Source organism: Dermacentor variabilis, chromosome 2 (genome assembly GCF_050947875.1).
Source record: "Dermacentor variabilis isolate Ectoservices chromosome 2, ASM5094787v1, whole genome shotgun sequence".
Classification (NCBI taxonomy): domain Eukaryota; kingdom Metazoa; phylum Arthropoda; class Arachnida; order Ixodida; family Ixodidae; genus Dermacentor; species Dermacentor variabilis.
This window is the reverse complement of record NC_134569.1, coordinates 120,681,361-120,708,966: the sequence shown is the minus strand read 5'-3', so window position 1 is coordinate 120,708,966 and position 27,606 is coordinate 120,681,361. Positions and strand designations below refer to the sequence as shown.

Sequence of the window (27,606 nt, the reverse complement as noted above, 5' to 3'; positions counted from 1 at the left end):
GGGGGTTGAAGAGAGTACTGTTTTATTGCGATAGCAATTATATGGACACTCCAAGCAATGTTTGCCGTCGTCGTCGCCGTCGTCGTCGTCGTTGTCATCGCCGTTGGCGTTGCCGTAAGGCTCCGTATATATTGAAGTATACGTGCGCATATGATTTTCCATGCCGTATATGCGGGTTGTATTGCTATACTATTCAATTATTAAAGTTGTACGTACCAGTACTTACGTTCGCGACTGAATTATTCCTCAGAATTTTGAAAATGGCGGCCCGCAACCAAAGTAATGACACATAACGTTCGCACCGCATGGACTTCATCATAAATTTTCTCAGACTACGAAATCATAAAAGTGCAAAACGTTATCAGGAGCCCTATAACGTAAAACTATCCCAATCTGTTTTGAGTCCAATCTCCTGACGTGAAATTTACTCAACCGCCGATCAGGCGGTGACACAGAGCGTCGTTTGAATCCACCGATTGAACGCTCTCCTTGTTTATAGGACGTCACATTTGTTTACTTTCAAAAGGAATAGCACTGCCTATCTTCGTGTTCTTTTTTTTTCTAATTGGCTGACAAGAGGTGAGGAAGACGCAGCAGTGAGAAGGTTTCGGTGGGGCGGAGCTAGCGTACTTAAAGTACATAACTGGATGAGGAGGGTGGTGCCGGCGTCTGCAATCGGCCCGCTTCCCGTTTCTTAGCTTGCGGTGGCTGATTGAAAATCGTGGCGGCGTGCAATGGTACGTTAAAAATGGCGCCGAAACGAAACAGAGCTTCAGCGAAGAACAATTAGCAGACCAATGTTGTAAACGTGACGAAAGCCCTCGACAACTTTATACTGCCACGCAAAAAAATGTTGGATATACGCAAATAAATTCACGCTCCGCGGCAGCTCCGAGTGGCCAGTGTCCGAGTGATTGATAGCCAGACATTTTTTATTCCTTTCGGAAGGGGGCCGTCTTTGGCTATACCAAAAAAAAATTCTGTTTTTTTTTTTCGGCATATTATAGTGGCATCTTTAATGCGTACATGTCCCTTCGACGTGGTGTGTTTTCGCAGTTTTGTGACGTCGTGTGACAGACAGGCTAAGTGGGCGCAATCCGAAAACTTTTGACCAATAGCGAGGCGGCAAATGGCAAAAAAAAAAGAAGGTGTGGAACCGGAAATAATTATTTTTCTATTTCTTTGGTCTGATCATGCATAACCAGTTTGTGCACGTCGCAACAGGTGGGGAGTTTTCACTGTTTTCGTGAAGTATCGCGAGAAACAGACGAAGTGGTGAGGGGGGGGGGGATGTTTAAACAATCGTGGAGTGCTGATTGTAGAAATTGAATGGGAACGTTTGGAGTAGCATTACGTTATAGCGCCCCAGTTCTCATACCTGAAAGTGATGTAATTTTACTGGCGCGGTTACTGGCACGTACAGCCTGCGCGATGCAATTACGGACCCTACACGGAGTGTTGAAGTATTTAAGGGTGCCATAATAGGATGTGTATAGAAGAAGAAGAAGTATTTTAATGATTGGAAAATGTAGAGAGGTCGGCCGGATAATGGAGCATCTGGCCTGCTACTCTACGTAAGGGAAGGGGAAGAGGGGAAGAAAAAAAGGGTCACAATGGGGGATGATAATGGGAGGAACGAGGTGAAGGACACATTACACAACTGGTATCACAGGCGTGAGTCCAGGCCCGTGTCACCTAGGAAACGTGAAAGTGCACGCATTGTTTCTGTAGTCTGCCAACTCTGTGGCCATGCGCCTAGCAAGAGGTCCTCCGACAGTGGTCCATTGTGTAAATAGACCATGTGTATAGTTAGAACACCGTCTGAGGAGTTTAAGCGCCATGCTAAACCCTTGCTATCACAGTCAGTGCTTCGCCCTTGGTCTAAGCGGCCATTTACTATCGCCTGTTCCTCAAACTTCGACTGCCTTTCTGCAGGAAAAAGGACCATCTTTAGTCGTGCTATACCGCGGATGTAAAGGGAAAAATAAACAAGGCATGGAGCATGCTTATTGTAATTAGCGACCCTGTTCAACGTATCAAGGCTTGCATAAACGTCTTGAAAGCAACATGAAGTTTCTGAAAAATTCTTGGGTGATTTCTCGCTTTCTTTCCCTTCGCCCAAGTCTGCAGAACAAGAATATATGTGGCGCATTCTAAATGACGGCTACGTCACGCGATGTCACCGCCACCACTGCTGTTCCCATTTAACCCACAGGCAAACAGGGTTATGGTAACGATGGTGTACATATGCCTTCCTAAAACTGTATAGATGATCTTATCGTCGTTCTCAAAGCGTAAACGGGTCTCATCGTCCTTCGGAGGTTCCGCTTACTTAGGCTTTATTTATCTTTAGGTTTTCTTTCTTTTTTTTTCATCGTCGTTATCAGACTTTCTTGGTGTGCGGTGTGTAATAGTTGTACTGTTACTCAACATGACACCTCGGCGCCAAAGTTTGACGGAACAGGGCTGGGAACATGAACTACAAGCGCCAAACTGAACCCAAGGCTTTACCATATATATACGGAACGGTGCTAATAACAAATATACGAATCAGTCGCTATACATGGGGAACACAAAACATTATATATAAACGCTGGTCAGTGTCACCATATAGAGTCCCATTTATCGCTGGGGAAAACGAGGCATGAAGATGTTTAGATAAATGTGCCGTCAATATATATATATATATATATATATATATATATATATATATATATATATATATATATATATATATATATATATATATAGCTGAATTACTAGCGTGACTATTGCCAATGTTCCCGGTTTTTCTGATGCAAGTGGCTTCAAACCATTTAATTTGTGCATGTGTACAAAAAGTCGCACTAAAGTGTTTGCGAGTTATGACCGACAGACAGTGCTAAGATATGATCGCATTTCGTGTTTTTCGCGTAGTGATTCTCCATGTGGCGTGTTATAAGCATCGTCGCAAAGCAAGGACTATTTGAAGTTTGGCTTTTATCAAGCTTATTCTGCAATCTCCCGTCAAACCTGCCTATATATAGCTGTCGTGCTCGAGTGCTTCTTTGACACAATGTGAACTATGTAGATTCCGCGCCTTGTAAAAGAGCGCGAGAGAGAGACAATTTAATTGAAAGAAGGCAGAGAGGTCGGCCTTAGCTAAGGCGCTCTAGCCTGCTACTCTGCACAGGGGGAGGAGGAACGGGGACATAAAGATGTGATGAGGGATGATGATGACATAGCAAGAGGGATGCTCAAAGGTGAAAGCAAGTTCAACACTCTGATGATAAACATTCACAAATGTCATCCATGAAGCCACAATCAGGTTTCGCATCAAGTCTGTAGTCAACAATTTGAGTGAACTTAAAGGTAGAGGCGCTAGGACGAAGCTGGTGTGGGCCTCCCCTGCGCCCAGAGTAGAGGTGGCTAGCTAGTGGACTAATCAGTTCACCTATGTAATTGCAGTAGCATAGTCCTTGATTGGAGCGTCCGCTAACATATATGAGCTATGTTTCCTTTGATTTTCACTGCGTCTAGGCGGGTTATTGTGCTTGGATTGGAGAGATTCAGATGTGTCACACACATACACTGCGGTGGTGGCCAATGCATGGTAATGCTATATTTGGTTGCCAGCTGGATACGAGCTACTGCCAATGCCCCTAATGACGAGCTAGTACGAGTGCGTAAAAGCAGTACACGGGCTCTGCAGGATAAGCAAAACCATGTGAGGTCCGTTAAACGCGTACGGCTGGCCGCTAACAGAACCAGGCTGAAACATTCTTTTTTTGCCGCCACAGTTTCACTCATAAATATTTTGCCCAACTTGCTTCCACGCATATGTTGTATTACTATCTGTTACGTATTTCGAAAAAAAAAAATACTATAAGCCGGTATTGGTCAAGCATCGTTCGATAATAAGCTCTGTGTTCATATGCAGTAAAGATGTACCGTTTTTAAATCATTGCTACTTTTACACGAGTCTGACGCGCTACACGCACAAGGTCGAAAAGAACAATTTGTAAGCACTAGAAACAACGCATATTGGAAACGTGGCCGGCTTATTGCTGCACTATCTGGAGAGCAAGACAAGAAATAAGAACGGTCGATTACGTTGTAACAACCTTGTTGCTTGGTAGTGATCGTTAGCTTTCCTCTGTCTTGCGAATTTTCAAAAAAAGAAAGCTTGCTTCTGATACCGGTGTTGCGCCCACGGACTTGAGTGAGTGCTCGCCTGAAATCCAGAACAGAGCAGCATCACGCGTTCTCCATGGTTTTCCCACATCCCCTAAAAAAAAAACTCGGGGCAAGCAAGAGAGGTTTCTTTATTGCACAACCATCACTGTGTATACGCGCGGCTTTACATTTGCTCGCTCTCCATAATGTATACCGCCAGTGCGTCGAGATAGTTGGGCAATGTTATGCTCATGAAGGGAACGGCTCAGGCTGCACTTAGGGGTTGGCACTCGCGCGCAGCTCGAATCGGTTTCGAAGCCGGTAACAAATGTGCAGGGCAACGGCTTAGCGGCTTTTTAATCTCGCAACCAGCTATCACTCTATGCAGAGTGGACCATTGTCGATACTAATGTTCTGGTGAACAGGGCTTTAAATATTTTTGAGAAACAGGTGAATTCTGTGTGGTTACCCTCGATGTGTATTGAACCGCGCACGTGGACTCCCATTTGATATTGATCTTAGTGAAGTTGCTGTCAATATGTATCATACTAAACATAAGAAATTGCTTAAATCGATGGGAATTCGTGCACTCGTATAATCATTCTCGATTTCTTAGCCACATAAAACGAACAAACAAGCAGAGAAGGAAACAATACAACAACGCAGGGGAAGTAACCGTCTTTGTGTAGTTGTAACAGAAAGTTGCCTTAAGACTAAACATCACATTGCCAATAAATGAAAAGGAACATCAAAGTAGAAGAAAAGAGAAGTTCCCCATTGGCACCAGCCGAACGCACAACTTTAGCTTGACGTGTGCGATGCTTGGCCAATTCAGCTACCGTGGTGGCTGCGCAAAGTCCATTTCTGGGGTGTTTACATGCATGCTCGTATAAGCTGGTCCTGAGAGTATTAACCGGTGTCATTCGCGGTCATAATGATTTCTTGACAACACAATACAAAAGATTTGCAGGTTTTTCTCATCGAACAATGAGATGGTTATCATTGTCTTGTGAAAAACCTACTCAATGTACCTGTCTCTCACGCCAAACCTGGCCTATCGTCCACTCGACAGAAGGAACTCGGACGCCAAGGAAGTTTATAACAAAACGGACTTCATTTCGACATGCAAACACAAACAGAGACTACGATAACAACAAAATGGGAGCCAAAAGCGTAACAGGCTCAACAGCTAACAAAACTTTCCTTAGACAATGTTCTTATAAACTTCTACAACAGCAGCACAATTCAAAATCGTCCAAATATAACATGCACCCGGAAACGTGCGGTCCCTGAAACAGCGTAATTTCTGAGTGTTCTCAACCAACTAAACGGAACATATTGACCAAAGTCCGCGATGTCGTTCATGGCACGTTCACTGACGTGGCCAGCGAATTCCTGGCACTTGTGCTTGTCTCACGTGAACGGAGCCAGACAGGAAGTCGAGTACTGATCCTGGCGGTAGACGGCGGCGCATTACCGAGCCATGACCTCGGCCGGGACGACTTGGGTGACGACAGGTGCTGGGACGGCACTCAGGCCTGCAGGCCAACGCCTTGTCGATGTTGCCGGGACGCAGCACCGCCCGATCTTCTTCCGTTCCAAAGCCCGTCTGCTTTTGGGCCACTAGCACTACCACGTACTTAAAACGGCCCCGTGTCGCAAAATATACCGCGTCGGTGTCTGCCTCGGCGCCGGCGGCGATGTCTGTATGACAAAAATTATTCCGAACCACGCATCCTGATCCACGCAGGCCCTCCGCGTGGCGCATAGGCGTTTCTGCACTAATTGAATTTCTCAAAGCATAATGCGTCATGAAATTCTTAAAGTACGACTTACACACAACGTACAGACATGAAGGCGTCAGATTTTAATTTGAATATACGAGAAAACATAATTCTGTTCGCGGAAACTCAAGCACAAACCCCTTTTCCAACTGTCATTTGAGGTCTCTTTTAGTAGGAGCGGCGTGCACCACTTCGTTCCTTACAACGCAATCCAGATGGCGCGCGCATCCGCGGCAGTGGCGGCGCCAATCGTGGGGGAGAGGAACAAAAAAAAGAACCAGAAAGCTCGCCTTCGTGAATAGCGTTCGCCACCAGCATTTCCAGGTTACATAAGCTGCATTTGCCGGGAAGCGTGAGAAGCAGTCAGGAATATTTGAAAGCTATCACGTTCCACTCTTAAAGGCGGAGCTTAACAGTCCTCCAATTTTTTAAATGCGAAGGATTTGTTGGCGAACATTTGCCACTTTGACAGTATATATCTGTCTAGCCGCCTACGTCTGGTGCTCCCAAAGTCGTCTCGTTAACGTGGTATGTGCCAAAATTTCCATAGCATAACAAGAGCGTATGAAGAACATAAATAATAGGTCATGACACGAATATCATAACATGTGTGTCATGTAGTCATGAAACGGGCGCCTACATCCTGGTGCTCTCATGGTCGTTTAGTTAATTTGGTATGTACCAAAATTGGCACAGTATGACAACAGTGTATGAAGAACATAAATAATAGGTCATGACATAAATGTCATGACATGCGTGTCGTATACGTCATGAAAAAACTGTCTACGTCTTGGTATGTGCCGAAATTGGTGTAGTATCACTAGAGTTAGTATGACGAACATAAATGATGTCATGACATGAGTGTCATGACGTGCGTGTCGTGTAGGTCATCAAACAGCCGCAGCTGCCTCTTGGTATGTACCAAAATTGGAATAGTGTGAAAACAGTCTGCGACGAACATAAATGATCGCTCATGACATGAATATCATGACGTAAGTTTCACGTAGCTCGTAAAACAGCAGCCTATGTATTGGTATTCTCATGGTCGTTTCGTTAACTTGATATGTACCAAAATTGGCATAGCATGACAAGATTATATGACGAAAATAAACGTAGGTCATGACATGAATGGCATGACATGCGCATCATATAGGTCATGAAATAGCCGCCTACGTCTTGGTGCTGTCATGGTCGTTTCGTTAACTTGGTAGGCTCAGGCCCCGCACACTGCTACGCATAACATAGATTCACATGGGGCGTGGGATATGTCAGCTTTTTTTTTTCTCATGTGCGCTTCGTTTAGGCACCGTACTTTCTTCTTCTTTGTCTTTTCAGCGATCACCAATGTCGTCTGCTATCCTTTCTTGTTGATCCTGACACTGTCTTTTTTTGTTTTGTTTTGAAACGAATCCAGTGAGTGGAGCCCGGAGGGCTGTCAGGTTGGGACACGTAACAGCACTCACGTGATCTGCTTCTGCCAGCACCTGTCCAACTTCGCTGTGCTCATGGACCTACATGGAGCCCTACCACGACAACAACGGTCCATGCTGCCCCTCAGGATCATCACCTGGGCAGGTTGCGGCGCGTCCGTTCTTTGCCTCTGCCTGTGCGTCACTGTGTTTGGCTGCTTCAGGTGAGCTGCATAACGAGGATACCTGCTCTCTTACTAGCAACTGCAAAAGAGTCGCACGGGAAACTGTTAGCGAATGTCGCGATAAGTGTACGTAGCATTAAACAAACTATTATGTGTGACCGTTATAAATAACTACCAGATATTTAGCTAGAGATGTTTTCCGAGTGCCTCAATCAGTGTTCGCGGTACATCTAAAACGACACGGTTGCTGCAGAGCTCGGCGAGGATACGTAAAATATTCGCCACATAACGAGAATCCACGGCACTCAGGCTGCCCATTAGGCTACTCTGAAAACCACAGACCAAGCCCAGTGCTGCCCAGCTTGGGTGATCCGGGAACTGACGTAGCCGATGACGATGGGGCACAGCTAGTACCTGGTAACGTACTCTCGATACCACTGTGTAGGAGCATCTCACAAAGCGTACTTCAGAGACATTTCGAATATTTTTGTATCCTGTGTGTGCATTATTTCAACACTGTGTAATTCCTCATCTGTTTATGTGCTGATCGGAGTCTACATCACTGCCGTTTGTGCGTGTTTGTGACTTTGTTTACAAACTCATTGTGGTGCAACTTGCATTTGACTTTTATATTCTTAAGTTCATAGGTGTATAGGACTGTGCTGTGGAATTCTGACCGTATGAATTTCGATCTTCTCATTTTCTTACATATTTCTTATATTGTTCTTTCCGCTAATGGAAAATGAGTAGCCGTCACCATTATAAGGTGACTACGTCTCTTTCTCTTATTTTCGTTTAAATAAATAAAAAATTCGAGTTTCAAGGTTTAAGATATCATCGCCAATTGTGCCAAATCGTTTCATAGGCATTCACAATTAATTATAAGACCAGTTGGTTGTACAGTGTCCTAAATCTTCATGATCGACACAAAGTTCTATGAAGTATAATTTCAATGCTCACATTGGTCCCTGCAGAGTGCACACTTGTGTTCACGTCCTGTCATGTCACTGTTCAAATTTGCCGGGCCGTGAACAACCACTGAGGACACAGGTATTTAAGGTAACACTGACGGGTAATTTGCTTTAGATATGTTTTGAGAAAAATTATGTTGGCACAAATGAAGTGTTATTGCTAAGGAGCTCAAAGACCTCCCTACCCGCTCTCTTCTTGTACTACTATCGACGTGTAGCTTGAAATATAAAGTAATATCAGACAAAAACCAAAGGTCTCGCTGCTGTGAGAATAGTCATTTGTACAGCGAGCGGAATCTTTATTGTCCCCAGTAGTACGCGAAACTCCTGATGAACATGTTATGTCCATTGTCAGTAGGCGGAACAGTGCTTCACAGTCGTCATTGTTTCATGAGATCTGTGCTTTCCAATTCAGGTCGTTCGAAATACACCGTGCACCCTTCAGCTGAGTTTACAAATTCTCGCACAAGTTGAATTGTTCAGCCGATGTATTCATCCAGCAAGCAAAAATAACAGATACGTGACCGAACAGAGCGCGTTATCTGTTGTCGCACTGTCATAGTAAAACCTTTATGTGGCTTTTATCAAGCAAAGAAGTCGACAGTGTCACGACGATGACGTCACAGCACTATTGCAGCAGCAGTGCAAATTCTACTCACAGGCAACACTAATTACTCACACATAACGCGTCAATTTTAACTCGTATGCTCAATCCCATGTTTCAAATATTATGAAACTACTTGGCTTCACGTTTCGTATAGAGTTCAAGTGCGATGAGATCGCGCCCAGCGAGCCGTATGCTGTGGTCCGAGAAAAAGCGTGCGAGGGTGGGTCGAGTAGGATGGTGGCTTGATGCGCGCCATTTTGCCGCGTGTCCAGTGTTAGAGGTCATGTGATCGAGAGTGCGCAAGGGGGGCGGGGGGGGGGGAGGCAAGTTGGAAGCCAAAATACATACAAGCGAGACAGACAGTTATTCTGTCGCCACCGGCACAGTGTTTTACTTTGGTGTGTGTTTATCCAAATTACATTCCTCATAGCTTTGTAGTTTTAAAGGGGAGTTGCACGTGGGCTACGCTACGTAATCCTCATAATTTGTTCAGTCTTTAATGCTTTACTGCACTTCAAAGCAAACACAGACGCTTCAATATAGCGTGATCAAAGTTTTTCTTCATTTTTGTTTTTTCTAGGTCCCTCCGCAACCCTCGCACATCAATTCATCTAAACCTGTGCATTTGCCTCCTCGTTGCGGAAGTTGTCCTCATGTTCGGACTCGACCAAACCAAGCACAAGGTAGAGATTGCAACCATCTGCAACGAACTGATCTACGCTTTTTCAACGCTTGTTATCCTGATAGAAGCGGGTTACGTGAAGTCACCTTGGTATTCAACTCGAAGGCTCACTGGCTTTTTTTACTCTCGAGCAAACGGCCAGAAGTCATCTCTAAACGTAAAGATTGGAAAGCATCATTAAGAAAATAATATTGCACTGCACTAACGTCCACATTTGCGTGCTTTTGCGACCTGGCACATGTTTGTCATTAAGACACAAAGTCACCGTGCACTTAAAAATCCAACGTTTACCTGTAAAACTTGTGTGTCCTCAAGATTGAAAAGATGTCGGGAAAGTGCACTCCTTCAAGAAGAACAAATGTCTGTATCGTCGTACTCTGTGCTTATATTTCGCTCCTGCACGTGCAACACTTCACTCTTTTACGCATACTTCCTGTGAGCACGTTCCTTTTTCTAGTCCTACTGAGTGGATCATTAAACTGCAGCGCCGTGCGAATTAATGTGTTGTGTAATGAGCTCGTTGCCTGCTTTGATCTAGTGGAAACGCACGCAGTGGTGCGCTATCGAGACGGGGTGAACCTTATTTGTCTATAGTACACTGCAGTCACGCCGATACGTGTAGCGCTTTTTGTGCTGTTCCTGCAACTTGATGTTGTAATAAACTGCTGTTTTGAATAAAGCATTCTTTAACTCAACACGCCTTCTGACTTTTGTCTTTTCTTTCTTTCTTTCTCTCCCTCCATCCCTTGTACCGACCACTGGGGGCTTGCCGCCGCTACTCTCTGCGCAGACTTTGTGCGCAGCCGTGGCCGGGCTGCTCCACTATTTCTTTTTGGCCGCCTTCTCCTGGATCCTTCTGGAGGGCTTCCACATCACCTTCGTCCTGATTACGGTGTTCGACACATGGAGGAAGCGCTACCTGCGCTACTATGTTTTCGGATACGGCAAGTCGTGTACAATCGTTGTTAGCTCCTTATAGTGGGTTCGTCAGGCTGCTTCGCATGTGTCAAAATCTCACATGATCCCTTATGGAAGGGCACTGAACATGAATGTGCGATTCCGATAGAGGAGTAAGCTGAACATTAAAATCGTGGAAATGATCTCAGGATAGAGAAGTAATGGCGAATAGAGAAGTAAGCTGCCTTCAGGGATAGAGGAGTAATCTCAGGATAGAGGAGTGACCAAGACTGGAGGAGTAAGCTGTACACCAGGATTAGAGGAGTAATATCAGGATAGAGGAACAATCAGGGCGAGAGGAATAAGCCGCGCGCACATCAGGATTGCCGAGTCAGTGACAGTCCGCCAGAGCGGAGGCTCGGTATGCGAAAAACTGGGGGTGGTGGTGCCTTTGAATTCCAGAGCCATGCTCGCCATTGTAATCATGGTATGCATAAACTGGCTGAGCCTAGTTAAATGTTCATTGATAAAACGAAAAGAAACAGGCAAACCATTAGTAAACGCAGAAAGTCAGGTTAAAAACTGTTTCAGACCTCATCTGTGCAAAATTAACTTAAATTACTCGTATAGGCCACAATTTCTGCAGCCTTATATCGACGCCATTCGCGATGCTGTAAAGAGGTTATTTTTTATGCTTTCTCCAAATAATTCCTCGTTTCTTCTCATAGGAATGTAGATGGAGTTCAGAAAGAGTGAGCTTTAAAACTTTAGTCTGATTTAGTGCTAACCAAAATTATACATTTACCTGCAGCGTTAGTACGATTGATGGTCATAGCGAACAGACAGCCTCATGGTGCACTTGTGTCCCCTGTGGAAGGCAGCCAGCAAATTTCGAGTTCATTCCTGCGTTATCGAATTGCCGAATTTTTCAATATCAGAACTGATAAAAAAGGCAGTATTCTGGCTCGTCTCTTCTACGATGTGCAAAGCAGGGGCATAGTGTTTTTCGATGGTAAGGAGGAGGGCGAAGGCGGGGGACCTCGGTCGTCTTTGTATTCCAGGTATCCTGGTACGCGTCAACTTCAGGCGGGGGGGGGGGGAATCTGAGTACGTGCTCGGTGTATGCTCTAACCCCCATTTCCTGGCTACGACTCTCGTGTACAGATGCTGTATACTTGCAGGGTGTTTTTAGCTGCACCAAATTAAAAAAAAATTGACTCGAGCAGATGGCAAAATTATAAACCCTGGTCTAAATTACTGGATGAAATGGCCATTCTGCAAAAATTAATATGCTTAGTTAAATAATTAACATAAGAATGCTAATTAGTGTTTTCATTGTTTATTACAAAACATATTTGAAACTAGGAATTGCAGCTAGTGAGTCTACAAGGCATATCGACTTGCAACAAACTCTGAGGATGACACTGGTTTCGTGATAATGCACCGTCAAACTAGCGGTAAAAATGCACTGTTGTCCCACTTACTTTTTTTAAGAAAATTCTTTTTTAGACATTGAAGCACAAAACTAACCATAACGCCAATGTATTTCGTCGAACCGTTTGAAAATTCATATCTCAAAACTGGCGCAGCCCTGAGAATTGGTTCCAAGTGGATAAACCTTTCGAACTCGCCGGCTACAATTCGTGAATTATATATGCTGTAAAATAATTAACTTAAAGGATAACTGGTGTAATTATGTCGCTTATTTGATTAGGCATCTTCATTTCGCGTAGAAGTAGCGGGCCGCCTCACTGAGTAATTTAGTTCAAGGGTTAAAATCGGGATGTCTGCGACGGGCAATTCTTCAAATTTTAGTGCATCTAAAAAAAGTACCCTGTTATTCGCAGCTGCGGCAGAATTTCGCTCATTCAGCCACCTTACAGCGGAGTCTTGATGTTTTTTACATCACTTCTAATTCACCAAATTACACGCTGATGAAGTGCTGCGCTTTCTATTTGGTCTTTTTATCCTTGAAGCATAGTGCAATTCTTTTGAAACCATTGACGAAGTGCATCGATTTGATACGACCACAATGTCGCATAATTGTTTTTATCTTCTGCGGCAGTACATCTCACTCCCGGCCACGGCGGCCGCATTTCGATGGGGGCGAAATTCGAAAACACCCGTGTGCTTAGATTTAGGTGCACGTTAAAGAACCCCAGGTGGTCAAAATTTCCGGAGTCCTCCACTACGGCGTGCCTCATAACCAGAAAGTGGTTTTGGCACGTAAAACCCCAAATATTATTATTAGTACATCTCATGGTCATATAAAAAATATTTAATATTTGGTGGTTTATCTTTACATTTACCAGGCGGGAGCACGTTAGACATTTAGCAGATCGAAGTCCCTGTTGCAGTTTTTACTTTATTTACCAGACAGAAAGTAGTTAAAAATAATATACACGCGAGAATCCTAATGCCAAAAACTGCTACCAATCTAGATTAATATTCAAAATGCATAGACATCCCTTCTTCAAAGCAACCAAAAATAATTAATATAACAAATATTAACAGGCACCAAGAACACATGATAGTACCATGTGAAAATTGTTGACTTGAAAGAGCGAATATTCAGGCTAGCTAATTCAGTAATTTCTTCGTTCTTGATAAGAAATAGATTACAATTATGTGCTCTAGATTGTGTCTGCCAAGGAGGTCATTAAGCCCATGGATGTTTGAAATAAGGAGCAAGCTGGCTTCACTGGTATAGCGTCAATAAGAATAATATATATATATATATATATATATATATATATATATATATATATATATATATATATATATATATATATATATATATATATATATATATATATATATATTATAATTGTTGTTATTGCAATTGGAAACATACAAGGACACAAAGGAAACAAAAGGGGGAACAAGCTGACAACTGCCACCGAAAGGGCCACGACATCTGTCTACTCTTTCGGGCGGAGAGAATGAAAAGAGGAGAAGAGGAGTAGAAGATAGAAAACAAGGAACAAGGAAAGAAAATAGGAAATAAACAAATGACAGAGATACGGATAAAAGAAAGTAGGAGCACGGAAAAATGTCTCTAAACGGGAGGCCATATCAATTTTCTGCATGAAAGTTAGCGAGGCCTTATGAGCCTGGTCTCGTTGAGCAGCACTCCCTCTCGGAAACAGGAGGTCGTCAGGGGTCGTACACTTCAGTACAATCAGTCGATATTCCTTAATTAGCACTGCACGTTGTGTGACGAAAGTGGGGCACGCCGATATAAGGTGTATACTATAAACAGTGTACATCCTATGGTTAAGAGGTCTATACATTCTCTTAATGCAAAGAAAAATGAAGAGTTGAAAATATCCCGTCAGTACATATTTAAAGTAAATGTATGTTGTCACGTTGTAGTGACGATGAAGAACACAGTAATAGGGCCCACAGAAGCAACTGACACATAAAGTACAACGACAGCTGCGAGCACAGTTGGGGATTGTCGAAATTTGATCAGCGGGTCAAGGGCGTCGACTTTTTTACGTAGCCCGTCGAAGGCTCCAGCGTAATCGCTGGTGCCCGCGTGCCCACCAGAAAGTACTACACAATTGGCGTCACGCATAAAATAAGATTACACAAATTTCGGTGACAACAGACTACGGATAGAACTATCGATAACGTTCTAGAGGCTTCCGATACATGCAGGCATGCCCTGCGCCAACCGATCACGCTTAACATTTGTTAGCCGGTGAAAAGGGGTCACCGGAGAAAGAATAAATGAGGAGACATGTCGATATCTAAGGGATAACGAAGATGGTCATACAGACCCACTGCATTGAGTCCCACCCATACTCCTACCACCCTCCGCCTCCACCCATACATGGACAGATGTATGGATGTGAAGGCGCACTTTTATATGAAGTATATCAAGGGCCGCCAAGCAAGTTCTTTTTCTTTCTTTTATTTTTTGGCTGCGCCTTGTTCCATGAGCTGTATTCCACTGCCTCGTTGGATTTGTACAAGCGCGATAGGCTAAGGAACTTGGTAATGCTGCGCAAGTACCATTTTATGCAAAGTTGATATGCGCATAAAAAATTAATAAATTTGAAAAGAAAAATAAGGAATAAACTTCAACATAACAGAAGGACAAGGGCACTCTCTTATGAAATGTGAAAAATAACGTTATATATATCTATATATATGTTATATATACAAGAACTCGTTTGTACAGCCAAATGCCGGCGGAACTCTGATAAAACTTGCGTCATTTCTTTGCCGCAAGTTGAGTGTGCATTCGCTTTCTCTGTTGAAGCCAAGTTTTTTTTTAATTTATAGCCCACATGCCGATGCTACACTAAGAAATCAGAAGTATGCGCTGAGGGATTTCGAAGTCGCTCTAAGTCACTTACACCCTCTGCAAGGTGCAAAGCTTTCTTTTTAATAATGACGCGTTAGTTTACTTATGATCAGATTTTACGAGCATACGCATGACAACTGCCGCGCGACTGGCCACTCGAGACACTTTGCGTGCATTCGCGGGCCTATTTCAGGCTCGGAAAAACACTTTTATGTAGCACATATTGAGCAATAGAAAGCTGTATCGGGAGCTTTTCATGTTGTTCTACAACTTTCTCATTGACACTTTTCATCTAATTATAATATTTGAGAAGTTGATTGGTTAATTAATCGAGACTACTCATGCAATTACGCGGAATTAAAAAAAACCAGCTTGCGTATCTCCAAGCGACAGCAAACAACATTACCTTCCTCCTGTCAAGCTACGTGGCATTTCCATATCTTAAAGTCTTGGTGCATGATAGTTGGGACACCCTTACTCGTGCATGATAGTTGAGTTCTCCTATCGCCAAGAAAAATTCGGCTAAATTCGCCATTATCAGCTGAGAATTATTCGGAATTCGCCAGAAAGGATTTTTTTTAAATGTGCTCCCATTTGGATCTATTAGGTAACAGCATGGCTTCAAGTTTAAAAGCCCCGTGAAGTTAAATTTAAGGTATTAGATAAAACATGGTCGTATATTCCTCGTTAGTGTTAGAAGTACTCGAAGTTTGTGGGAATAAACGCATTCGCAGGCATCCGACCCGATATGTGAATTACATCGGTGCCCTGTGAAAACGGCTGACATTCATAACATGATATTTAGGCTTTGGGTTTTGTGACCTTCGGGGTGGTGGTGGTTGTGATGAGCTCAATGGCGTCCTTTATTTTGCGTTACCTTTTAAGTAGTCTCCTTCCCTAGGGAATAAAATAAGCGTTCCCTCTTGAATACCGCCGTTGACTCAGAGGACGAAGAAAATTGAACATAAGTTTTGCTTCCTTTTCTACAACTCACACGTTCAGAACAGTATGCATTTCGGAGGTAAGAAGCTTGCATTTCGTCAGTCTTTAGTGTCGATGGCAAGCCATTTAGTTATATGTAAACACGCACAGCGAGTGCTTTCTTTCTTTCTTTTTATGTTTTGCTGTGATTTTAAGCAGGAATACTTGATGCTTTGTCAACTGTTTCCCAAGAACTTTTTGAACTCGTAACGCTAAATAAACATAAAATAAAAATAAACATTGTAATTGTTTACTGCAATGCCCGTTCAACCTTACAACGTCGTTTTTGAATCTGTCACGCAAATTATACTTGTAATGAGAATCAAACTTACAATTATTAGCACTGGAAGTACGTGGGACCGTGCAGCTCAATGGCGATCGCCTTTATTTTTTTTTCTGGAGCGCCGACGCCACGATGCAGCTGTGGTGAGGATTCTGGTCGCGTACCACAGCAGTTAAAAAATATTCGAAACATTGCTATGGGATGTTTTTAAATCCCATCGTTTGCATCTGTGATTACTACAGCCGTACACCGTCAAGTACAAAGACCGAGGCTCCCAGTCATTGCGACTAGTTAGCTGCAGCGACCGCCGAGTAGACAACCATGCGAGTCTGGTCCATTTGTAGTTCTGGCTCAAAAACTCTAGTACGTGCATTAAAGCAGCGCCACCATGACGTGCAACTAATGTGAATCGTACCACGCACATGTTTAGAGAAGCGCGGTTACGTTAAGTGCTTTCATGACTCATTCTTCTTTATCTGCACCCCTGTTAGAAGACTGAACGCTCTTTTGCTGCGTTTCGCCTCTGAAGCTGCACTTGGGTGCGATTCGGTACATCTGCTTGAATTTAGCTCCGTTTCTGCGACGGGAACCATTCGGCAGCCGCATGGCATTACAACTGTTCGTTCGTGAGCGTTTTCTTTAATTACTTGCATTAGCATTTAATTGCCCTCTATTGGCATCGCGTGACGACGAGCAGCTCGCACCCCCGTATCATTTGTATTCGTGCAAAGCGTAAAATATTATTCCAGAGCATTTTTTTTTAGTTGGGCCTTGACTTTTTACATCTGGGCAGGCACACCTCTCCTGGTCGTCCTTATCACAGCAGGAATAAGACCACATGGCTATGGAACAAGCGACAAGTAAGTATAATAGCTTGCCTTTATTACTTAAAGCCTGCCTGAATCGTACAACAACGCTATAAAATCAAATTACAGCTTTTATGCCTTGCTGCTCACGTACATGGCTTACACCAAAACGCGTGCTGCAGTAAATTTTCATGCTGTTTTATTCAGAATGCTACCGTTTCACTTGTGAAGAGCGAAGCTTCGATTCTGCGGAAACCGGAATCTTTTAATCACATAAAAGCAAGCAGTGACGAAGCCATTGACGTACGCTACCCTCACGATAACGTGCCTCGTTATCATAACGTGTCTGGAATTGTCATACAGCTGGAACCACGTTTCTAAAGAGCTGAAACGCAGATTTCTGCTATAGTGCGACAGGGTTTTTCGAGCCAACGTGTCTTCCTGCCTATGTCCTTGTGTCTCGTTCGAGTTGTTCTGGCACCATAAAGTCAAACATAGTGAAGGTACACTGGAGCGTACCATATCAGGAAGGACAGGAAAGCGAAGATCGAACTGCTGTATGTTACCGCACAGGAAAAGACCGGCGCGATGCGCCCACCAGCCGTACTGAGCATAGATGTGATATTGTGAACTCTTTCAATCCGAGCAAATCAAAGCACTTAATAGGGCGGCTTTGACGACGTGATGGCACTACCACGGAATTGCACAATGTCCAGAAACTCTCTGTTCGAAATAATGTTGCCTCCGGCCAACAAACTTCAGTTCGCTCGGCAACAGCAGCTGTATTTCTTGCGCGATGCCAGATGGGGGTGCGCGTTCTCTTACGTGGTGCAGGGACTATTTACGTGAGCTAAGGTGCACGCTTAATAAAAGCGTGTGTACAGTTTACGGCCAAGGCCAAGTATTTATAAACCTAGTGGACATTTATACAGGAACTCTGTACTAAACTATTGCCTCTGTAAGGATCCAGATCTCCTGACGACAGCTTGGAGGTTGTGCTGAGCTCTCGGGACGAAAGAAAAAAAGTTATCAGTGCGCCATCGCGTTGCAGCGCGTCCACTGTAAAAATTACGCGGAGTCCTGACGGATTCACTATCCTTTTCGTGCCTGTGCTGGCTACCAACAACATTAGACATCTCAAAAGGCAAATCGCATCTGTACATCTATCGCTGTGCGTCGTCGGCCCTTTTACGGTAACATCCGTCGGGTGCATCTATGTCATTCGGAGTAGTACTTTTGAAGAAAAAAACCCAATATCTCTAACGTAAAGGCGTATTGAGACGCAGCGAGCGTTCAGTGGCACCTTCCATGGACAATTTACGTCGCGTATCTCTGTACCTTACAAATTTAGAAAAAAACATGAGCAAAATTGAAGGTATTTTCGAAAATACAGAATTGCAAAGTTCGTTTTTTTTTCCTACTTTCTTTGCTAAACAGGCAAGCAACCTGGCAAAATATATAGCATCAGACTGAAAGCCGCGATAAGTATTTACATGGTCGAGACTCGACGTGTAATGAACACACTGGTGAAACAAACAGAAATGATTTAATTTTGAAATCATTGCGAGATGTTAACGTACACATTATAATACTCTGCACTTCAGACGGTCAGTTGGTCAGAGGCAGAAAACCAGATCTCACAATATTGCGAGTTTATATAAGATATTGAATGCTTTTCGCGCAGGACGTCAATATACCTTTATTCGAGAAAAATATTCCGTATCTAATTCTTGTTGCTCAGAAATTGATTTTTATCTCTGTCTGCGCATGTGTTCCACCATATAGGATCATATGATTAATCATATTTTCATGGTGAACCTACTCCTCATGCACATGAGCTGAGCGACCAACCGAATAACTTTGGATGAGGAGCTTTACAACTTTCCTAAATCGTTTACTCCACACGGCAGTGATAAATAGGCACCTCTCACCGGACAGCTTACTTAATTCGTGCAATGCCCGGTTGAAACACGAAGGACTCTGTTGGCAGACCTTGAGGGTGATTGAAAAGAACGCGTTCTCGCAGCACTGTCGGCGTGCACTATTTGGCATCCAGCTCTTGATCGAACGGGTTGTCTGGATGAAAATTTACTCCCCGCTGTCAAATTGCCAGTGAGCTCTCGATATCTGTACCCATAAGTCAAGCTATGGCACGCGATTGCACGGCAGATATATCGACGGCGGTACCAATAAACAAGAAATGACAGACGATGAAACGTTCGACAAAGGACGCCGCGTCGAAGAGACCTCTTGACAGCCGAGTTACTATCTATATTTACGAAAGAACGCTTCAGATTACGCAGACATAAGGGACTGCAGTCATCGATGTCATTTAGGTACTGCTAGATATATTTTTGCTAGAAAATAAATTGCGATTTCTCATCCTTGGTCAATAACCTTCTGTGAGTTGCACGTCACGTTGCACGTAAACCGACTATCGCACTGCCTTGATTCCCCCGAAGAAAGCAACCATACAGAAATGCAGACAGTTTCTATATACGGCGCTTTCTACGTCTGCGACGTGGCTGCCACTCAAAAGCAATGCACACTGCAGCAGTCTTGTGACCTGCATGTTGAGTGAACTATAGAAGGCGAAATTTACACTGTAACAATATTTATCAGTCAATGAATTGTTTATTGTAACGTACCTAGGAACAACCCTGGGGTCTGAGTGATTCCGCACGGATAAAAAAATAATTAAACGTACAAATACAGATACAAGGAATAAGATGACAAAGAAAGCGACAATTATAGAAAGGAAACAGTTTATAATCAACAAAAGCCAGGGTTAATTCACAACAAAATGACGGAGAAAAACACGAACAATGCGTGAGAGTTTATAAAAATGAATTAACCAATCCAGCCTTTAGAATATGTGCCCAGGAAGGCCTATGAGATTTTAGTACTAGTGCGCAAGTAATCTAATGAAAAGATAATTAATGTACAGCGTTAGAGAAAAGGATACAAAGGCAAAAGGAAAAGATGCATATACAGAAAAGCCATTTGGGCATAATATTGGCACACACCAAAGGAGATGGAAAGTTACTAAAACCAGCTCTTCTCTATCGACAAAAGTAAGGTAAACCGAAGATCATCTGAAGATTACTGAGCAAGTATAACGAAAAAAAAAATTACTGCACAGCTAAAGGTACAAACATAAGGAAAAGTGAATAAAGAAAAGGGAGACAATTCGTGTAAAACACATGTAAATAGAATGCACCAAGAACATAAAATGCACAAGAAAGAAAAGACGCTGGAACATTAGACATATCGCCAGACAAGCATAAATTGTACTAAATTACATGGTGTAAGAGAGTACGTATACCGAGAAAAACTAGCGCAAGACAACACGAAGCTGTGAACAGAACGACGAAAGCGACGTGAGAAACATCAAGATCAGCGAAATAGGTATTATAGAGATTTTGCCTTCTACACAAAGATAAAATGTTTGCTGTGACAACTGAGCAGGAAAAACGAATGGTCGAGGCTCCCTCGTGACCTTCTGCGGAATCCGAAGCGCGACATAAATTAGTAACCCAGCGCATTTCAAGTTTCCCTGAAACAGGTTATACAAAAACAAAAGGTCTGCGCGAATACGAAGGCAGGTAAGGGATGGCAGTGAGGGTAAAGTGCAAGCGCTAGAAGGTTATGCAGTGTCACGTCAGCGCAATAACGACGGCGGTAAATTGCTCTCTCTCTCTCTTTCACTCCCCCTTCCCCTCCCCACGTGTAGGGTAGCAAACTGGACTCAGTCTGGTTAACCTCCCTAGCTGCCTTTCCTTCTCCCCTTCTCTCTCTCTCTCTCTCTCTCTCTCTCTCTCTCCCTGCTACTCATTTTTCGGAACTCTTTGTAGTATGTCACACTGGTATTTGGAAGCTCCAGTCCGCAACACGGAGGCGTATTCGAGTTGTGGAAGACATATAGCCTAATGCAACATTAGCAACGGAGTTGGGGATTTGAATTCGTGTGGGAGACGGCAAACAAAACACAGAGAGCGCAGACCATGCATAGCAATACATCAAGTATGAGATGAAAAGCTCAACTCCGCATTAAAGAGTACACCGAGATAATCGGCTTCAGCAGCCCTCCTCAGCGCAAAAGAATCCACAAAATACGGAAGCAGAATACTTCGGGTATTGCTAGTAAATGTCATAATTTCGGTCTTAGAAGCGTTGAGGCTGAGAAGATTATTTTTGCACCATTCTGCAAACAACAACATGCGTGACTGAAGAATTCGAGAGCCATCAATAGTGTGAATATCTTTGAAAATTTTGCCGTCATCGGCCTGTTGAAGAAAGGACGACGTCCGGATAACGAGAAACATCGTTCAGAAAACCAAGAACAGGAGTGGTCCCAATACAGAGCCTTCAGAGACACCGCTAGTGGGCTTGTGCACAAACGATGACTGTTCATTGATGCTACCAAAGCAAGACCTCTCCGGAAGGTAGCTGCGAAGGAGAGTAACAACTGCAGCATCGACACCATGACGCATAAGCTTTACGAGAAGCATTGGATGGCTGACTAGATCAAAAGTTTTGCCGAAGTGACAGTACATGGTATCATCTTGCCCCCTCTGGAATACTGGCGCAGAAATCTGTGACATGAAGCTCGCAAGATTGGCGACTGTTGAGCGACTATAGAAAGAAATCTGTGTTGGTTTGGTGTTAACAAGCGCTTTACACTAGATGGCACTATAGAGCGAAGGGCAAGCTCAGAAATATTGGATGTGGCACTGAGGGCTGCCATCAGCCTGTAGTTCGAGATATTTGTTCTGGAACCAGACTTAAACACAGGGAAAACGCGAGCAATTTTCGAAAAGCGTGGAGAGATGGAAGAACTTAGACAGTTGTTAAAATTAGATAGAAATACCAGCGCACATAACTTGCCGTAAGCCTTTAATATGGATGAGGGAATGCCATCTGCACCAAAAGGCAATAAGGGTTTCAAACGTCGAATGCATTCATAGATAAGATTCTCAAAAAACAACACTGTACTTGGCGTCGTAACTGAAGCCTGCTACTGCCAGGTACTATCGTTGTCAACGGAAGTTTGATATATCGGAAAAAAATTAGCAGCAGAACATTCAGTAACCGCTATGACTTCTACCCCATTTGAATCAAGCTGGCGAAAAGACTCGCCGCGTTTCCGGAGCGAGTGCCGGTGTATTCCCAAGCATCAGTCTGCCGTTCAGAGTCGCTCCTTTCCTTAATAATAATAATAATAATAATAATAATAATAATAATAATAATAATAATAATAATAATAATAATAATAATAATAATAATAATAATAATAATAATAATAATGTCAGTCTATTTCGGGTCATCGAATACAAACCGAGGAAACGAGGCAGTGCACCGCCTAAGGCCTTCATTTCCAAGACCCATTATATACGAGAGAGAGAGACACAAATGAGATGTGAAAGGCAGGGAGGTTAAACAGAAGATAGACATTATATGATGATGTCATGGTGTTTATTGCCGCAAGGGCCGATTATGGTCAAATATAACCTAGAAAGATGTTCTTAAAAGGTCTATTGTATTGATTTCCTGATGTTATGAATGTGACATTCAATGGTGGTCATCATAGCTTCTCTAAGAGAGAAACATACAAATGAATGTCCCGTTTCTTGTGGCGTGATGTTTCTATGGCAAGGTTTCTCTCTACTATTGGGCCACGAAAGGTTGGACATCGGCGGAGCTACGAGCTTGCACCTACAATTTATTTAGCGTGCTGACGACTCTGGCATCGAGGGAGGAGGAATAGAATGTGTTCATATCATTCGGCCAGCAGCATGGGCAGAGACTGAGTGAATGCTACATTGTGGTCCTGTTATATTTATTTATCTATTCATTTCGATTTCCTAGCTCTAGACAAAAGAAGTAATTTAAGTTGAAGTATATACTCTCTGCATACCTCAATATCCCCGCAGCATCCTATATTTAACAACACTTTACGGCACGTCGATTCAGGTGAAGACTAGATGGCGGAAGGATAAATGCTACTGCACTTTTCGTCTGTCTCGAGTGTTAAGAACCACGCGCGAACGACGAACCACGATAAGGCTGGCACTAACAGCACACTCTCTATTGGCTTGCTGAAACAATACCGACGGCGATTTCGTTCTTGTTGAAACAAAGCTTTACCGCCAACAACATTTAGCCTACCAATGTATTAGCTTTATTCTTGCCGGTATACTAGCCAATATACAGTGTGGATCAGGAGGAGGAGGAAAAACATTTATTATAAAAGAAAGAAAGGACAAGCAGTACAATATGGAAGGCGCATTCGAAATGAAGGTCTGGTGGTAGATGGGAACAAAACAAGCACTGTTCGTGACTCCCACTTGCGTCATCGTATTCTATAGTAACCACGAACAACCACCAAACTTGCCCAACGTTCTGTGCTGCTGAAATTTCGACTGGACGAAAACGGTACATTAGGAGCCTCCTAGTCCTAATATATTTGATATTCCAACAAAGCCTTTCGAATAGCAGTTCTTCACATTTGACTTAACCAGTAAATTTACAAGAGCCCACCGATTGCGAAAAGAAAGTATTTCATTACACCTGAACCATGCATTTACCTTTTTCCATCAATTTCTAAGAGTATGCTAGTGGGCTAGTTGCGTCTGACAATCACAAGAAAAGGTACTTGCAAACGAGTTGAACATACAACTAGTCAAAAAGGAAAGCGGAATACTAAAAACAAGAAAAAAATTACCCTTTATACTTTAATACATGCACTCACATGGCACTAAATATAATTGCAGCAAAAGAATGATGGAAACTTCTCGTACTTTTGCTTCAATTCAGGCCTTGAAAAGCCTAAATTGCCCATTGCTACAATTGAAACGAGAAATTTTTAAGGCTTCTTGCCATGCCCGATAGGTGAGTTCTTCTGGGTCCACCAAGCGTGGGCAATAAATAAAGCACATATCATGTTTGCTCGCTTATCTTTGCCCAGCTGCTGGCTCTCCAGGAACTACGGGGTGATATGGAGCTACGCTGGACCCGTTGCATTTGTTCTCACGGTGAGCATCGACGTCCGTTTCTTGCTTCCTGCTCCATCACGCTGCGACGCCGCAGTAACTCGACTTCAGTATTCCGTGAGCAAGGTCAAAGAACACCCACACATACTCTTTGTTTTTCTTCATTATTTGTACAGCGCAGATGACGAACACTACAGGAGACACAGAAACGACAGGGCCACGCGCTGTTCAACAATAGAACATAAAACAATGTGTTTGGAACATGAACTTAGCGTTAAGCGAAGACTAAATCGGACGAGATGGTTATCGTCGACTACTTACGCAGCGCGCAGGACGGAATGCTGTGGATGACGCAGAAACGACAATGCCGTTAGGCCCCAATTACCGTTCTTCTAAACCTAATTTCTTGTTCCAGGACTCGCTTTTGGACATTCTAATAATATAAGCACGCAGTCCTGTCGCTTCTGTGTCCCTTTTAGCCTTCTCCTTTGGCGCTCTACATAATAAAGCAAAAATAACAACTTTGCAAATGGAATCCATCGTTGTGCTAGTTTTTCTTGTTTCATATTTGCGTCCTCAGAAAAGGTGTGGGGTAAGGTGCACTAGAACAAATATGGGAACAGCACAGGAAGCGGCACTGAAATGTCGAGATACGGAATGCGAATCGGCCATTTTGAAACCTATACCGCAATTCCCGCAGTACATTCCACATCCGGCATTAATCAAGGTATACTGCTGAAGAAGGTCGCATCCACTGTTGCGCTAGGCAGTTATGAGCTAGGTAGCAGGATATCCTGTAACATGACGGTTCCTTGTAACATCACGTTCCATGTCTCCGTAACAAACATAAATCTTGGAGTGAAATTTCCTGCTTGCAAGAGCTCAATGTGACAAGAGAGCACTGTCGAGCTCATGTGAAGACCAAATTTCAGCAGTTCCTATGTAAACATTTGTTTGGGTGTGCGACTGGGCTTGCCAAGCCATGTGAAAGGGTGCATCGCTAGGGAGCTGCTTAGCACAGTCATTCGCTCGGGCTTGCTGAGATCGTGTTATTTATTAGCTATATGCAAAGGAAAACTGAAAGTAGGATGAACTTGAAGAAAATGGTTTATTGTTCAATAATTTATGTCCTCGCTTCTGCGTTTTTGATGTAATAAACTTGTTCAAATATCCAGGTGGCATTTCTTGGTGGCTGGCGATATCGCAGAGACTGTAGAAGTTCTGTTAGGGCTTCGTTTTATTTGCGGTACTTCCTTGTGTTTATCCTGTTTGCTTTCTGGAACATCTGAAACCTATGTGCAATCACAGAAACTATACATAGGGCACTCTTCCTTTGTTTCATGTTCTTTTATTATGTAATAATTCGTGTATCCAGGCATGTTCGCATAGCTACATAATTGCTGTATAGTACCCCTATTTCACTTCAGTTTTTCCTTAAAAAGTCTGCGGTGCATGGTGTGGGAGCTGCGAATAAAGATTTGCGGATCAATACAATCGCAACCAAATCATTAATTCCTTTATTTATTCATTCAAAGCTCTCTGCACAATCTCTCTACAATGTCAGCTTTGCATTCTTCTTATCCTTCTGTAAATGCAACCAACTACACCGCCTTCAACAGGCCAATTGGGGAGGTAAAAAAAAATATAAGACGGCTTTTTATTAGGTTGTCCTGACCTTGCGCGCAGCTCGCAAGGGTGAGACCGTTTTTAGTGTGGAGCGAAACTCGCGGAACATGCTACAGAGCGTTGCGATAGGCAATGGCGTTATCAGCAAAGCTATGTGAATGCGTTCCGGAAACAAGACGACGAATATCAGTTTCGAAATGTGTTTTTTTCTTGTTTTTTTTTTCGCTGGCGGCAACATTTACGAGGGGATGTTCTCGAAAGTCTAGTCAAACAACACAGGCCGATTGCTCAAGCGTGTGAAATCGCCACGACAACACGTCGTACTTAGAGCAAGAATTCCGCATAGATTCGCACCTGTAGATAGCTCGCACCACTCAAATTCAACATTGAATCCCGTAGCTGGGGAACTTTAGTACGTGTGCATGACTACGCGGTGTGCTGTAGCCGTGCGAAATCAGGACAAAATGAGCTCACTGGAAGATGATCAGTGGTGCCTTTAGATGTAGCGTTTGATTCATTCATTGCAGTATGTGATATTACTGAACACGTATTTGTCACTGATAAAGAGCACCATGACCATGAGGTTACAAAGTTTAGGTAATCGGAATGCTGAAATTCATGTACTTTTTGTGGTATTCTTCAATCTTGGGGTAAGGTACACATTTCCGTAGAGGGTAAAGTAGCGTCAAACTATATTTCAGTCTGGAATGATCGCCACTCACTAGTCTAAGGACTTACTTTTCATCAGACAATTCAGGTTGAGACACAATACTTTCTTTACCTTATTACTGGGTAATTCAGGGCATTGAGTTTGGTACTAAACTTTCTTCTGTTTGTCTTCAGTACAAAAAGCTTCATTCTTTTCCTGCCTAATCTCAAAGCAACAAATAGATATTTCGGCAAGTGTATGCACCGTGGAGAAACTGCTACTATAGCAACTTTGCCAGAACTGTCTACAAGGCGGTATAGCATTTGGTTTGGCAGAGAATATTTTTGGAAGCAAAAGCATTCTACAGAGAAATTGTGTTCACAGGGACGGTGATATTTCTTCAGTTTAATTCTGCGCGAAAATCCGGCATTATAAAAAAAATAAAAAACGCACTTCGTCGTGTCTCGTTCAAACCGATATGTCGCTTTTATCCTAGCCGATTGCGCCTTGCTGGAGCACGATTAATTCCCGCCTTTGTCCCCACATGCTATAAAATACATCCGTTTAGTGACAGCTTAGTGACCAACTACAACGCTGAAGAGCTACTGACTTCCCAATTATTGTGGTTACACATACGCTCTTGTGTGGCCACGGTAACATAGACAAAATATTCGCCGAATCACACACAAATAGAAAACGCACACGTGCACACACACGCGCGCACGTACGCACGCGCATGTATATACACGGTAATTCAATAAGTCACCGGCTACAAAAAAAAAAAAACGCCAATTTTCCCCAGATTTCCTCTAGGAAAGGAGAAAACGAAAAATGCTGAACCTGGTGCAAGAGAAGGACTACAATATCAGCGCGTGCTCCTTGCGTGACTGTAGTGAGAAAGTGAGCGTGCCAGGAGCCCAGCCTTTACAAAACAGATGTCGCATGCGGCCTCTTGGAGCCTAATTAAAGACGCATAAAAAGCGCACTGAAACCTAACTCACTCCGCAATTAGAGTATAATTTTGCCCTCTTCGCGCACATCCTGTTTTCGTGCTGCGCTCCCCATCCCGCTGTCTAAACCAACAGCGTGTCTATCCTGCTTGTCTATTGCGACAGTTGTGCTACAGGCCCTCTCAATCTTATTGCCGCATGCGTCGCCGCGCTGCAGGTAAACTTCGCCGTGCTTGTGTTCACCATTCGCACCACGTGCCGCCTCTCGAAGCAGACGACGTCGAGAGCGCGTCTGGAAACCGTCAGGTAAGCGA

The 27,606-nt window shown here is 43.3% G+C and overlaps 2 protein-coding genes across 2 annotated transcripts in view; both read left to right on the top strand.

The window, feature by feature from the left end:
- LOC142570963 (adhesion G protein-coupled receptor L3-like) overlaps positions 1–10,483 on the top strand; it is a 43,930-nt gene extending 33,447 nt beyond the window's left edge. Inside the window, exons 10-11 of the mRNA XM_075679260.1 lie at positions 7,354–7,572; positions 9,692–10,483. Coding sequence (XP_075535375.1) covers positions 7,354–7,572; positions 9,692–9,974 — 502 coding nt within the window. The 3' untranslated portion in view covers positions 9,975–10,483. The remainder of the gene's footprint in view (positions 1–7,353; positions 7,573–9,691) is intronic.
- A 3,978-nt stretch (positions 10,484–14,461) lies between these two features.
- The window catches only part of LOC142570430 (adhesion G protein-coupled receptor E5-like), a 29,168-nt gene continuing 16,023 nt past the window's right edge, over positions 14,462–27,606 (top strand). Inside the window, exons 1-4 of the mRNA XM_075678815.1 lie at positions 14,462–14,546; positions 17,063–17,129; positions 24,043–24,109; positions 27,510–27,598. Of these exons, the coding sequence (XP_075534930.1) occupies positions 14,462–14,546; positions 17,063–17,129; positions 24,043–24,109; positions 27,510–27,598 (308 nt within the window). The remainder of the gene's footprint in view (positions 14,547–17,062; positions 17,130–24,042; positions 24,110–27,509; positions 27,599–27,606) is intronic.